This window comes from Neodiprion pinetum, chromosome 2, assembly GCF_021155775.2.
Source record: "Neodiprion pinetum isolate iyNeoPine1 chromosome 2, iyNeoPine1.2, whole genome shotgun sequence".
Classification (NCBI taxonomy): Eukaryota; Metazoa; Arthropoda; class Insecta; order Hymenoptera; family Diprionidae; genus Neodiprion; species Neodiprion pinetum.
Genome location: NC_060233.1, coordinates 22,830,974 through 22,845,545, shown reverse-complemented (window position 1 = coordinate 22,845,545; position 14,572 = coordinate 22,830,974). Strand labels below are relative to the sequence as shown.

The following is a 14,572-nucleotide window of genomic DNA, read 5'->3' as shown; positions in this document are numbered from 1 at the left end:
TTATAATATCGGCCTCAAAACAAACTTTCAGCCTCCTGTGATGTAAGTATATGCGCAAGAAATTTTTTACAGCGGTGGGGTAAAATCTTCTCCGAAAGGTTTCTTGCATATACATTTTTATCGGAGGAGGTTCAAGTTTTCTTTCGAGGCATATAATATCACAACCTAAAAATTAGTGGTAGAATTTTTATACGACTTTTTTTGCCCGTGTAAGAATTGAAATACTCTATTTTAATAGTCTGAAAACAAATGTGATGTAAATCAGTTAATTCAAATACTAATAATAAATGCAATACAATAATACAAATATGCAAGACTCTGAGACAAGTTGGTAACCGGTGAAATTAATATAATTTAACATAACTGGGTGCATTATTTGAATAATTTTCGGTTAAATTTGATCCGCGTACTCCTAAGGTTCATGTTCTGACAAAAGTGTGATTGCCAGGTGCACCAACAGTGTACTCTTTCAATAGAGGAACATTGATGGCTTCGCCCATCTAGTCTGACCGTCTAATGAACGACTCAGCGCCACTGAAGCTAAAAGACCCAAGTGTGGTCAATGTTGCGCCCTACATTCTCGGGCTTACACTTCCAGACTGTAACCGCTTCCTGGTAGATCTCGCAACGTATAGTTAATTGATCACATGACTTTCGGCAATAGTCGTCACCTAATCAAATGTGATCACTAGCAACTTCCTGCTTGAAATATAAAACATACTTTGATAAATATCTGAATCCCACGTCTTACACTCATTTCTATTAATATTTATGTTCATCTGTGTTGCAGTTCGATCAATTGCAACAAAAAATTGCAGACCCTTGACTAATGCTAAATACGAGGTCCATTTCTAAATCAAATCCATCGGTCTTGTCAACTCAGGAATTACGTTTTTAATGACCGCCAAGTTTTGAAAGCACTTTTGCGCTTGTCAAATGATTTCGGCAAAAATATTTTTCTGGTACTAGAGTTTTTCTATCATAGGAAATTGTAAATAGAAAAGTTATCGAGCTTGATCCGAAAAAGTTCGGATACTTTAACTAACTATGTACTATACAACTGAAGAGTTATAGAATAAATCACTTGTTATATGTCATTTTATACTGCTTCACTGAATATAAATGTCCTCATGTTCCGTCACACGTATTGACGTTGAATAAGAGTACTCAATAGTTTTGCTCTAGTGTAACATCTTTGCACGTGAAGTCAAAGCCCTAACAGAATAGCAGATAGCTAGTTACATAGTCGAATTACGCAAAGTGATCGTGAATTAAGGTTAGACGAGCACTTTTGTAAACTGAATTTAGTCGTATGCGCAATATGCTTAATTATCAAATCTACACTAATTCAGTTGTTGAACACTGAAGTTAAGCCTTGATGTTCGAATTCCGGTGCCTTGGAAAATTCTTAAATTTAGAGAAGGAACAGTACATCATTTCTATGTATCCTGGCAACATGCAGATCCTCAAATAACATCAAACTACAGTAGGTTGAAATTTACTTGGGTTTTTTAAGAGTCTAATGGATTTCAAATCGATATGCATGAAGTATATTCATTGGAAATGTGAATTAACAATCGCAGTTAAATTAATTGTTTTGTAAATATCATACCATCGGTAGCATGTAAAGATGAAATATGTGGTGTTTAAGTTTTTAATCACGAATTTTCATTAAAATTACGAATGAACAACATTTTGTCTGGCTAAACATTTCTTTAAGGTTTTTTCTCTATTTTTTTTCATTGGGCACTGGGTGGTCTCCAAAATTATTTAGATATCTTCTTCAACTTGCTTGAGCATCAACTTTTATTAACCCATATTTCAATTTTTCATTTTAAATCTGAATAGTTTTCTTGGAAGACTTGTTTGTCGCTAGAGTCGCTAGTTTGTCGCGTTTCGAATACTGCTGCTACCTATTGGTAAGTTTTTCATTCTGCGAGGCGGTCGATTATGCTTCGGCCAATCGTGTAAATATTCAAACGGAAATATTAAGAGTTGTGTTTGCGTGCTAAAATTTATCGTTTAATTTGTCAAAATTGTTTTCACGTACTTGTCATATAGGAATCATATACTTGTCGGTTATCTTTTTTTTTTTTGTACTACGCGTTTGAAACTCTCAACTTTAGTTATCAGACAGATATTAGTTTAGTTTCTTCAGATTTTCGTAACTTGCAAATTAATTGGAGAGAATGTTCAACCAAAACGTTTCGATTCAGAGGTTTCGTTGCTTTTTGACAGGTTCTTTGGGTTATTTCAATGACTTATTCCTACTTTTCTGGGCCAATCACAGTTTACGGCACAGTGGCAGACACCAATGAGAATGCGTCTCTTCTACATCGGCGTCGAGAACTCCGAGAATGTATCCGTGCTGCGACACGTGACTTGAATCAGCTGTTTCAGACAGATTGCTGTCAAAACCAAATGCAAACTTGAGATTGCTTAAGATCACTTCGAACATCTTCTTGGACGTGAGACGTTGGTCAGAACTACTTGTACTGTTTTAAGTTGTGATAGGCTGTGTAGAAGAAAACCTGACAGTTACCATGAATATAATCAAAAGATAACTAACGCTGAGCTTAGTAGATTGGTAAAATGAACAAAAATATGAATTCCCCGTCAAAATTGACGGAATTTGCTCCACTGAGTCCAGAAGAGAATCAGCCAGTCGTTGCATCTCTCTTCTCTAAGTTGTTCAACTTTACCAAAGGTAAGTCACGTCTTGAATGTTTGAAGGTATTTCACAATCATCGGAGAATAATTAATATCAACTTCGCATCATACGCTTTATACTAAACTTTTATTAATAGCTACATTTGTAACATGAGGCGATGCCTCCCAAAAGAGATTACCATTTCGTAACTGCAAATGAACGCTTGTGAGAGATTAACTCTCTTGTTTGTGAATATGATAACTGGCCAGTCGCGTTAAAGAAACAATTTCCTCTTACTCATTTCAATCTGACTGATTTTATGTTTTGACTAAAGAACATCAGAAAATTCTCATAATAATATATTTTTGTTGAAATATACATAATATTAGCAATTACGAAGTATGACATATAATATTCAGCTCAGTTTTAATACTCAGGGTCGTTGTCCAATGATGGCTCGGCAACCTCTCCTAACAATGATGAACAAAGCTCTTCCGGAGAATCAGAATCATGGAAACAATCTGACAGTGTGGAAAAAACTCCAGATGAAGATACCTCGAGCGTTATGAATTTGCCACTGGACACTATTGAAGGACGTAGCCTGCCTAATGTTCTAAAGCGTATCAGTAACATTGTAGCGCTAAAAAGCAGTGTATGAAATTTGTTATCAAGTAATGTTTTTTGTTCTACAGAGATCAACTTTGCACTTTTCTACAAATGTTTCCAAATAAGTCATTTACGTTACTCTACAGAATGGATGCCACTTTTATTCCAAACTTACTAAACTTTCGCTTATTTGTCTTCAGTGAAAATCAGAGTATGAGCAATCAGTATTTTTATATATGTATATATTTTATATTCTACATAAGGTAAAAATTGTGAGTTTGGTACATAAAGGTGAAATTACGTATGATGTACTAATTATAAAATTGTTTCACAGAATTTACAATCTTACAAGGATACGCAACTCAGGAGTTACTGGATGCCAGATAGCGTCAGTAAACAATGTTACGAGTGCGGAGAACGCTTCACAACTTTTCGTAGAAGACATCATTGCCGCGTATGTGGCCAAATCTTTTGTTCAAGATGTTGTTCTGAAGTGATTCCTGGAAAGATCATGGGTTGTACTGGTCAGTTAACGAAATAAACTTACTATTTAAACAGGATAATTGCACCAACGAATGAACCATTCTACATAGATTATCATTCCACAGATTATGTATTTGAGATTCTGTGAGATTTTATTTTCTGTTTAGCCATTCTTCTTTACTTAATTTGGTTAGTCAAAGTTAATTATGGAATTGCAAGATATATGCAGTTAGGTTTTAACAAGGGATTCCATACTATTTCAAGACTTAAAAAACCAAATAAGTGAAATAAGACTGGCTTTGTGAAAATGTAAGAGTCTTTGAAACTTCAGTCTCACATATTTAATTGAAAATTTTTATACAACTCTGGGTTGAATTGCATATCACTTTGAAATATGTTAAGTACTGACTACTTAATTGCTGAGAGCGCGTTTTGAAGGAACAGAACTCAATATTGAGTATCTTAGTGTTGTTGTTATTGCTGCGTATTGCCTGAGTCTTCTCTAAATCGTATGAACTCACATAAATCCCAGACATAGGGTAAAATCCCTTATTATATTTCCACATTGTTTCTAGATCTCATAATATATTATTGAATTACAATTATAAATGTTATATTTTTTTTTCTGTAGGTGACTTGCGAGTATGCACTTACTGTTGCAAAGTTGTTTTGTCCTATTTACAATCTTCCGACATGGGTGCTGACCTGACAGCAGATCTCAAAGCGTTACAAGAAGACTTACAAGTCAAGTATGGAAATGATATACCACAGGCAGCTCAGAGAAATGTCAACGATGATACAGACCCTGAGATCCAAGTCAGAAGAAAGACCAGCGTTGGATACATGGAAGAAAAATATGCTTTGGGATGGTACTTGAATATGCCACATTGTTTTTTTAATTTGCATTATTATCACCATCGCCATTCTCATTAGTGCCATTAACAATATGATTATTGTGCCACTTCGATATGATGTTCCAGTTGAAATTCTTCTGCTAAATCTCTTTCACTTTGATTATCGAAGTTTTACAGTTAATTATAATCTTTTTGACTTTCCAGCGCTTCAACAGGATACTTGTCGTCCGAAGAACGAACTATGGCTTTACAAAACTCAGCGTCTCTGAGAATGATTTACGAAGAAATATTCCGTTCTAGTCAGGCTATCATATTACAAACTCACCGACTCAGGCTGCGGAGTTACCCTAATTGCTGTCTGGGTAGCGAGCTAGTTGATTGGATGATAGCTCAAAATAAAGCTGCAACTCGGTAAAATCCACTGTTTATTTGGATTTATCAAATGTAGTGATTGAATAATAAATTTGTGTAATGTTTCCATCAATCTTATTCCACAGTGTCCAGGCAACAGCGATCGGTCAAGCGATGCTAGAAGCAGGATTTATAGAGTGTATGCTAACGGAAAATGTGTTCACGGATGGTCCAACAATATTCAAACCATTGAAACCAGCCAGAGTCCAAACGAATTCAGATTTCTCAGCAGACAAGCGAACAACTTGCGACGCACAAGAGCCTGCATGGGTGAAAACTATTCCTCAACACGATTCAACTACAGGTACGAATAAAAATTTTTACTGACGTTCTGCTAGCATTGAATTTACATCAATCACAGAATTTGATATCGTTATACTTACAGATTCCGAAAGCGAAACTAAGCAACCGAACTCAATGTTTTCTACAATTGGCCGTATGCCATCATCCAGTTCAAGTTTTTACTTGGATTTAAATCTGGAAGCTTCGACGGTGACATTGAAACGTCCGACGTCTGAAGAATTAAGTGTACTTTCAGTTGATAGTATTGACAACTTGGTTGAAAAGAAAGAAGTCAATTTTACAGCACATGAATGTAACTCCGGTGTTCCAGACGAATTATTAAGGGATACACTTCATGTTCAGGACTACAAAGAAAAAAATAGTTGGCATAAATCAAATAACTTGAAAACTGCTTTCGGTGAAAGCAATGCTTACAATAGATTGGAGTAAGTAACAATAGTGCCGATTTAACTTTTAACCTGTTCAGAAGAATGATGTATTCAACCAGTACGAACTTTCATTACTTGTTTCCAGAACTGCTTACAAACAACACGAAGATTCGTTACTCAAACAACTTTTGAACAAAGAAGGCTTGGCTCAAAGCTGGTCAGAAACAATCCTTCCTATAGCGCATCAAATTGTTGATCAAGTTAGGCCAAATCTCAACCATGACGCCGACGACATGGATATCAGACAGTACATTCAAATAAAAAAGGTACCTGGTGGCAACAGAAATGAGTGCGGCATCATATCTGGCTTGATTTGTAGTAAGAATGTTGCTCATCGAGGCATGAACGCGATGATAGCCCATCCGAAAATTCTACTGCTACAATGTGGTTTGACATACCAACGTGTCGAAGGAAAATTACTGAGCTTAGAGCCAGTTATGTTACAGGTGGATACAGAAAATTTTTAAGTCAATCAAGATGTTCAAGGATGTATGGGACTACAGTCAGGATAACAAAGTGATGAAAAAAAAAACAAGACAAAGAAACATAAAACATTACTAAAGCTAATCTAGTTAGATATATTATATCTAAATAATTTACGATGACCTGGCTCAAAATTTTAAATGCGAATTTTCCATGTAAATACCGTCGTCGGTTCACAACTGTAGAGAAGTTACATTGGTCTGTTATTTTTAATGGAAAAAAACACATAGCTTGACTGATTTACTTTGGGTAACAATAATGTATTTATTATCAAAACACAAGTCTATCAGGTGTAAATTATCAAAATTGTACACATCGGATTTTTATTTTACTAACTGATGAGATAAAGAAAGAAACAGTCTCAACAATTTTTTGTGCATGAATTTTTCAAATGCTAAACTAATGTGATTTCTCTATCGTTGTTGATAACAAGGTGTCTGTAGTTGAAATTCCGCGTTAAAGCATCTGCTTCTAGGTCACAAGAACTTTTTTGGCTTTATTCAATTCAATGTGGTTGAGTTACTCTTTTCAAATCTTTGTTATGTCATGTTTTTGTTTCATCACATTTTTCAGCTAACTGTACGTCACATATATCCTTCATTTGGAGGGAAAAATGACTCCAATAGATGGAAAAATCGTTCAGGCCCAAATCGGTCCTATTATAAGTTTCACGTAAAAATTGCAGGAAAATGAATACCTAGGTCACACGGTTGCACGAATAACAGCACTTGGCCCAGACATTGTGTTGGTGCATCGATCCGTATCTAGATTAGCTCAAGATCGACTGAAAGACTGTGGTGTTACTTTGGTCTTGAACGTGAAGCTGAGTATCCTTGAAAGAGTGGCGCGATGTACCGGAGCAAATATTGTTAATAGCGTGGATGCCCATATAGCAGGGAGGTATCGTCTTGGCACGTGCCAAAAGTTCTACCTTAGGAATTTCCCAAACGAAAACAGTGAGTGAATATAGTCTCAGTATTTGATGACTTGCAGATATTTCCCTGTGACGACAATTTCACACACCATTCAAATAAATTTAATTAGGACAAAGTACTCTAAGAATAGTCTTTGGGCAACAACTGAATTGGTGCATGTTGGGATCCTTATTTCTTTGAGATGATCTATTTGCCAATTCAATGTTTGGAATAAGCAGTAAAAATTTAATTGACTTGGTATACATATTTTTGCAATAAATTGTACTGTTTTTTCAGATGGAGTGAAAACGTTAATGTTTTTCGAAGGGTGTGCAAATTCGCATTTAGGGTCTACTATATTATTGCGCGGAGGATCTCAGAACGAATTGAAAAAAGTTAAAAAGGTGACATTGATGATGATCTTTTCTGCTTACTCGTGGCGAATGGAAAAATCATTCCTCATGGACGAATTTGCCAGACCTCCATCGCCGAAAGCTGATGCATTTCTGGACGAAAATTCACCTAAGAATTCAGTCGATAATGCTGACGAACCGGAAGATGTGCTGAGTATAGAAAGAAATGTTGACAGTATTCAAATAAACATGTTCCCAGAGAACTATGCTACTGCAAATGATATTAGCAAAAACGAATTTTCAAAAGGCGACTTTGTCTTTGATAAAGACAGAGATCTACCATTTGAAGTCAGTAGAAAAAATGATGAAAGTGAGACTCAAGATATTGACAATCCATTATTTAGTCCCGATACTTTCAAACAAGGTTCCACAGTACTAAAACAAGATTCAGATCCATACGATACTCTGAAATTATTCAAATCTAAATCGAAATCAGTTGCATCTCGTGATAAAAATAATGAAACTTCCAGCAGGTATGGAAGCAATTCTATTGAACAAATTATAAGAGATTCTGAACAGTTTGCCACAGCAAGTGAACAAAATATAGCTACAGAGCCGATCAAAAGCAATACCAAACCTCATAATGCTAGCGAAATAAATCTGATAAACAAAGAATATAAAACTGATGATGTTGCAATGGAAATGAATTATCCTAAATCTGACGATGAAATGAGTGAAAAAGTCAAATCAAAAGATAAAGCGGCGTGCGAAGAAAAACGTACTTATAGTAAATCTGTCAGTGATCACAGCGATCCACTGCATCAGTATTTGAATGAAGAGAACGATGTTTTCAATGAAGCTAACTTAACTGTTCAGCAATTGAGCGTTGCTGATTTACCATTATCCAATAAGTTCAAAAAAGCATTAGACGATACAATACTCAGCGTATCTCCATATTTAACATTTTCCATACCCTACCTAGAAACGGAACCAGGACGGAATTGTACACTCAGACAATTTTTTCCCAAAGAAATATATCATTCCATGCAGTTCACAGATAAAGTCGAAGGCGTTAGGTCAAACAGTATATCTGCGGAATGTGGGTATCAAGATAATCAAATGATGAATTTGAGATTGAAACCACCTCATGCTTTTGTTGGGACTAATATAACTAACAGTGCGGACAGCCGGGAAGTTCAAACACTTTTGGCTAACTTCCGAGCATGCGGAAGTCGAATATATCCTACAAATAATGTTATAATGGATATGAAACCAACTGTGGTGCCGAACGACAGAAATGATCACATTGCCAAACGGCTCGACTGCCTGGATCCCTTGACACATCAGAGGTTATCCGTTTTGTTTTGCAGTTTTTCTCACAGCAGCAACACTACTCCAGCATTTTGCGTAAACCCTTGGGTAGTGAACATGGATTTGTATGGTAGAAACGACATTGCTTTGGGGCTTTTCCTCGAACGTTACTGTTTAACGACCGAATACATGTGTCCAGCACAAGCATGCAGGGCACAAATAGCTCAGCATGCTCGAAGATTCACTCACGAAGGAGGCTGTGTTCATATCGGTTTAAGCAAATTAGGGAACGAGCCGTTTGGCCAGGAAAACACCAATAGAATATTAATGTGGAGTAAATGTAACAAGTGTAAGAGTGTGTCGCCTGTTGTTCCCATGTCAGATGACACATGGTCATTGTCGTTTGCCAAGTATTTGGAACTAAGGTTTCATGGAAGCATTTACATCAGGCGGGGAAGTGATTCTTGTCAACATTCACTTCATCACGATCATTGTCAATACTTCAGCAGAAATAATATGCTGGCAATATTCAAATACGCACGAGTATCTCAATGGGAAATATCTTTACCGCCACCGCTAATAACAATCAATTACGATCCAAAGCAACACAGCAACGTCATAGAAGAGATGAAAAATGTGGCACTCAAAGGAGACGAGGTCTTTTCTAGCATTCGGGATAAGCTTGTTACCTTGGCTATCGACCCTGAAAGTTTGAATGCCATGAAACAGCAGCTATCGAAAGACCAGCAGTACTTCAAAAATAAAATTGAAGAAATTCAGTTGAAGCTAACATCACCAACATTAGAGAATAAGAAAATGGAGGGCAGAAATGCTGAGAAAATTGTACAGTCATTGATGTTTAGGATTGAAGATGGTATTGTGATTTTAAAAAGGCTAATATCCGAGGCAGTTTTTGGCTGGAATAACAGGATCCTAGAGATCACTGCCAAGAAAAAGGATGATAAGCAAAGGAGGTTCGCGGAACGAGCAATGACGACTGGGAGTAGCAATTTCATTGAATCAGAAGGATTCGTTATAGATGATGCAGCACCTGAAACACAACTTGAGAGTCCAATGTCAGCTGACTATAACGCTGTCGATGCAGTTACCGCAGTTCAAACTGATTTGCAAAGCGATTTTGTTGATAATTCAGATAATGAGGTAGTAGAAAACAGCAATCCCGAGGACATTGTAGTGATTCATGAATCCCCTAAAACTCATCATAGGTCCTATTCCGACGTGCTGCCATTGGCGTCGGACGATATACCGGACAAGAAGAAAAAGAAGAAAACAATATTATCACAATTACTGCCGTCGGTCCCCATCATCAACCCTATACAGTGTCCGTTGGGTTCTCTTGAACATCATTTACTTTCATTAGGGTAGGTTCAATATGTGTATAGTAGAGCGCTTTTGCTACAGTGCTTAGTCTTGGTGCTACAGTGCTTAGTCTTTTTGAGGCTTTGTTCTAGACGAGACGCATGCATTTTTTGCATACATCCATAAAAAAATTGGAAAATTTAAAATGTGACACACTCTCATATGTCACATAGTACAAATACGTACGGTGTGCTTTAAATGTGGAAGATTTTGTGCAATGGTATCCACAGATATTTGAATAGAACACAGAGATTAAATAGAAAAATTAAAAATACATTTCATCGACAAACAACGTTATTGCTGTGTTATTAGAATTTTTAATGGAAGAGATAATTTGCAACGGTTTGGTGCATTGATGATATTTGAAAAGTCTAATCAACTAGAATATGTCAGTCATATACAAAATAATTTGTGCGAGTAAAAAAATTGAGATTTATCGATAACAGTTTTATACCTTTTGTTCATGCATATTCAGAATTTGCAGCATCTACATTGCGATTAAATAAAATTTGACTTTTGAATTCCTTACAAATTTTCACAAGGTTTGAATTCCATTATTAAGTACTTTGTAATTTGCAATCAGTTGAAGTTTTATTTATAAATGAAAATTAATTGAATCTTAATGTACAACAGCAATGCTACTGAAATTTGTAAAATATCATAGAGAACTAAATTTGTACATATATGACATACAACTTACAGTATAAGTTACTGTATTAAGTAGACTTATTAATTGCAGGTCAGTCGTACCGATCGTTGTATATGAGTCGGAACCTTCGTCCATAATAGCCTACGCACTTGATTCTCTTGACTATAAACATAAACTGCAAGAACTTTTACGATCTACAAAAGGCTCTGAGTTAAATCCGAGTCCGCTTTACAAGCGGAAATTCTCCGATAACAAGGAAAACGCATCTGAATTGACACAATCAATAGAATCAAAACGGCCGTCAGTTCTTTCTTTCTTACGTGGCAGCAGTCCCAATCTTGCCAGTCCAGTTGAAACTGAAAAAAATTTACTGTCAACAGACAATTTGCCACAAACTACCGTCGCTACTCTTGATTGTGAAGAAGACAAAAAAGCACTTAAACATCAGAATTATATAGAAGTCCAGTTTAATGACACAACAACGAATTTCTTCTGCAGAATTCATTTCGCTTCACAGTTTGCTGCTTTGAGAGAAAATGTTTTACTTTGCGGCGAGGATGGATTCACCCGGAGTTTGAGTCGAAGCGTTCAGTGGGTTGCTAAAGGTGGAAAGAGCGGCAGTGCATTTTGCAAGACTAGAGGTAAATCATTTCCGAGTATACTATTGTAAAGTTCAACAACGGGTAATATAAAAAATCACCAGTGAAAACACTAGGTTTCTATCTCGATTATGGAATAGTGGTATTTTTGGAATTCTACGGTGAAATTTCTTATCAATCCGTAAGGAGCTGTGTTCAATGAGCCTTTTTGGTAATAAATATGCATAACATTAGCCAGTTTTACTTGATGTTTCATTTCAATGTCGTCTAAGTTGAAATTGGAGCAAAAGAAACAATTATCTGTGTATTTGGTAAGCTTGCATTAAAGATAAGTACATTTGGTGCCCAGTTGCAAAACAAATGTTTGTTCTTGATGTGATTCTGAAGTTTTATATTTCTATTTAAAAAAAATCTCCCTATTATTCATGAATTTTGGTAATGTTTCAGATGACCGTTTTATTTTGAAGGAAATGTCTCGGTTAGAAATGCAAATATTCCTTGACTTTGCACCTAACTATTTTGCGTACATGGAAAAATGTCAGCAAACGAAGCAGCCGACGTTACTTGGAAAAATTATTGGAGTATACAGAGTATCGTTCAAAAACAATACTACTAACGCTGCTCTACGAACTAGTTTGTTAGTTATGGAGAACCTGTTTTATAACAGAATCATTAAGGATAAATTCGACCTAAAGGGTTCCGTGAGAAATAGACTAGTTAATCCCGAAGAGACAGATCACGAAGGAGAAATTGTTTTACTGGATGAAAACTTGTTGAACAGTAAGTAAATGGTGAAGGTCATCGAAACTGTTATGTAACACTCTTCACTTACAAGTGGTTCGCATCTGTTTTCATTTTCTTCATCATTCAAACATACTGAAATTTGAATAAAGTTCACGGAACCATAATTTTACTATGAGTTACTATTAATTTGTTTAGTGGAATATTATGCGATTGGTGAAGTTTTCATGAATTTGATCCAATAACTGAATAAGCATTGTATTATTTCAGTGAGCTGTGATTCTCCGTTATACATAAGACCTCATGCCAAGGCAGTACTAAATAAAGCTATAGAAATGGATACAAAATTTCTAGCTGATAATTCTGTGATGGACTACTCATTGCTAGTAGGTTTGGAACCAACCACCGATGAACTGGTACTAGGGATTATTGGTAAGTTTGTTCGCAAATATGGCAATAAATGACGCATTAGTGTGATGGCATAGATAAATTCATATAATTTCTAAATAACATAACTCACTATATTCTGGAGTGAGGACATCTTCAAGACAGAGGATTTTATACTGTATATATATTTTTATTAATTTACAATAGTTCTCTGAAACATCTAGCCCGCCCCATGCTGGTGTTTAGCAAAAATAAGTAGAATAAATAAAATAGTTCTGCTTCCAGAAAATACCTATTTGAGACAACATAAATGATCCATTGTTTACTTTTCCATAGATTACATACGTACTTTTACATGGGATAAGAAGCTGGAAACAATTGTAAAGAGGTCGGGCATCTTGGGTGGTCAAGGAAAACTGCCAACTATAGTATCGCCAGAGGAATACAGAGCCAGATTCATAGCAGCAATGCATCGTTACTTTCTACCAGTGCCAGACAGGTGGACGGGATTAGGTCACGGAGTAGAATTCTCATAAAATAGATGTAATCCTAGAACATAGTTATAATCATGAATCCGTTTTTATGGAAAATCTATGTTGCTATCATTCAGAGATTGTCTACTGAATATTTAGTTTTATACAATTATCATCAAGTTTCCTAGAGTTTTCTAGGCATAAGAATATCGCGAAATGGCATACAATGAGTTTTGTAAGACAAAATGCAATATCTCAATTATATACCTATTTGAATTATCATCATTTTACAATTTAGGATAACCTTGCTAATCCGAGCGAATGTTGACCCAGCCTAGCTCACATAATCGAAAAACGTTGATAGTAGGGAACAAAGAAATCAATACATTTTTGAGTGATAACGAGTAAAAAACATGTATATTCGGCTATGAAGAAAACAGACTTATAACGATTATAAATAGAATTATACACACTAATTCACGAAAAGATGTTACAAAAGTAAAGTTAAACTGTCATAGACGTACGTATTAGAAGTCCTAAAAATGCAGATATTTTTTCTGTCGCAAACCAGACAAGAACTCGAATGAAGCGGGCTCGAATAAGCAAGGCTTTACTGTTCCACTAGTAATTGTAATGCAGAGAGATTAGTCTTCACATCAATTTTTAGCTCAATTTTTTTTTCATTGTTAATGAAAATGAGCTAGTATAAGATACCAATAAATATAATGCTTATGTAATTATACTTGACATGAATCAGTGGCAAATGAGGTCATTATTTTGAGCTTGATATTTACTCAGCAAGATAATCCGTAAATTGATAAAATTATTAGTTATCAAACTTTCTATGAAAAATAATATATATAATATTATTTGTACGATTGATAAGTTGTATTGTAAATTAGATTTTGATATCTACTTCAAGTGAGTAAGCGATATCATACTCAATCGCATCATATTCTAAATATATTTATTGTAATCATGTGGTTCTAATTGGAAGGTGATGTAAATTGTATTATATTGTGGTTATCGTTGTTCTCAAGAATGAATTCGACTTTACACTATATTATGTGATGCAATCAATCTCATCAGTGAAACTATAATATTTCGATTCATTTAAAATTTGTTGTCATAGTAAAATTTCATAAAAAATTAGTTTTTGCCTGGTTTTATTCCATTGTGTTCCACAAGTATCCAGATATTACGTAAGACAATGCCAAAAATTGGAATCATTCAAAAACATTCTGCACAGAACATTTTTATGATGAGAACGTACTAATTGTCAAACTTTGGTGTTTTTTTCTTCAATCCAATTCTAATGTTTTTGGACTTACTTGATTTAACACGGAGATCTCCAAAAATTACAAGATTTTTTTTTTTACTAATAAATAGTTATTTCCAAAATGATTAGAAATGCGTTTAGGTAAGAATATTACAATGGTTGTTTGTAAAGAATTACATTTATGCGTTATCACTATACTGTAATATGAAATTTCTCAAATATTCTTCAGATAATTAGTTAGGATCTATTCGGTGAGGAAAATGAGCTC

At 35.2% G+C, this 14,572-nt stretch overlaps 1 protein-coding gene across 2 annotated transcripts; it reads left to right on the top strand.

Annotated features, from left to right (window-relative positions):
- Positions 1-2,157: 2,157 nt before the first annotated feature.
- fab1 (fab1 kinase) lies at positions 2,158-14,177 on the top strand. 2 transcript variants are annotated; one of them, XM_046610699.2, is made up of 14 exons: positions 2,172-2,707; positions 3,088-3,302; positions 3,591-3,780; positions 4,371-4,608; positions 4,798-5,004; positions 5,091-5,308; positions 5,390-5,732; positions 5,821-6,181; positions 6,904-7,174; positions 7,430-10,178; positions 10,916-11,466; positions 11,872-12,204; positions 12,436-12,597; positions 12,889-14,177. In XM_046610699.2, exons 1-14 carry the CDS (start codon positions 2,593-2,595, stop codon positions 13,086-13,088), a joined length of 6,153 nt encoding a protein of 2,050 aa, XP_046466655.1. In that variant the 5' UTR covers positions 2,172-2,592; the 3' UTR covers positions 13,089-14,177. The 2 variants fall into 2 exon arrangements, with proteins under 2 accessions (XP_046466656.1, XP_046466655.1); XM_046610700.2 differs by lacking the exons at positions 11,872-12,204; positions 12,436-12,597; positions 12,889-14,177 and having other exon boundaries at positions 2,158-2,707; positions 10,916-11,125; positions 11,206-11,376.
- Positions 14,178-14,572: the final 395 nt, after the last annotated feature.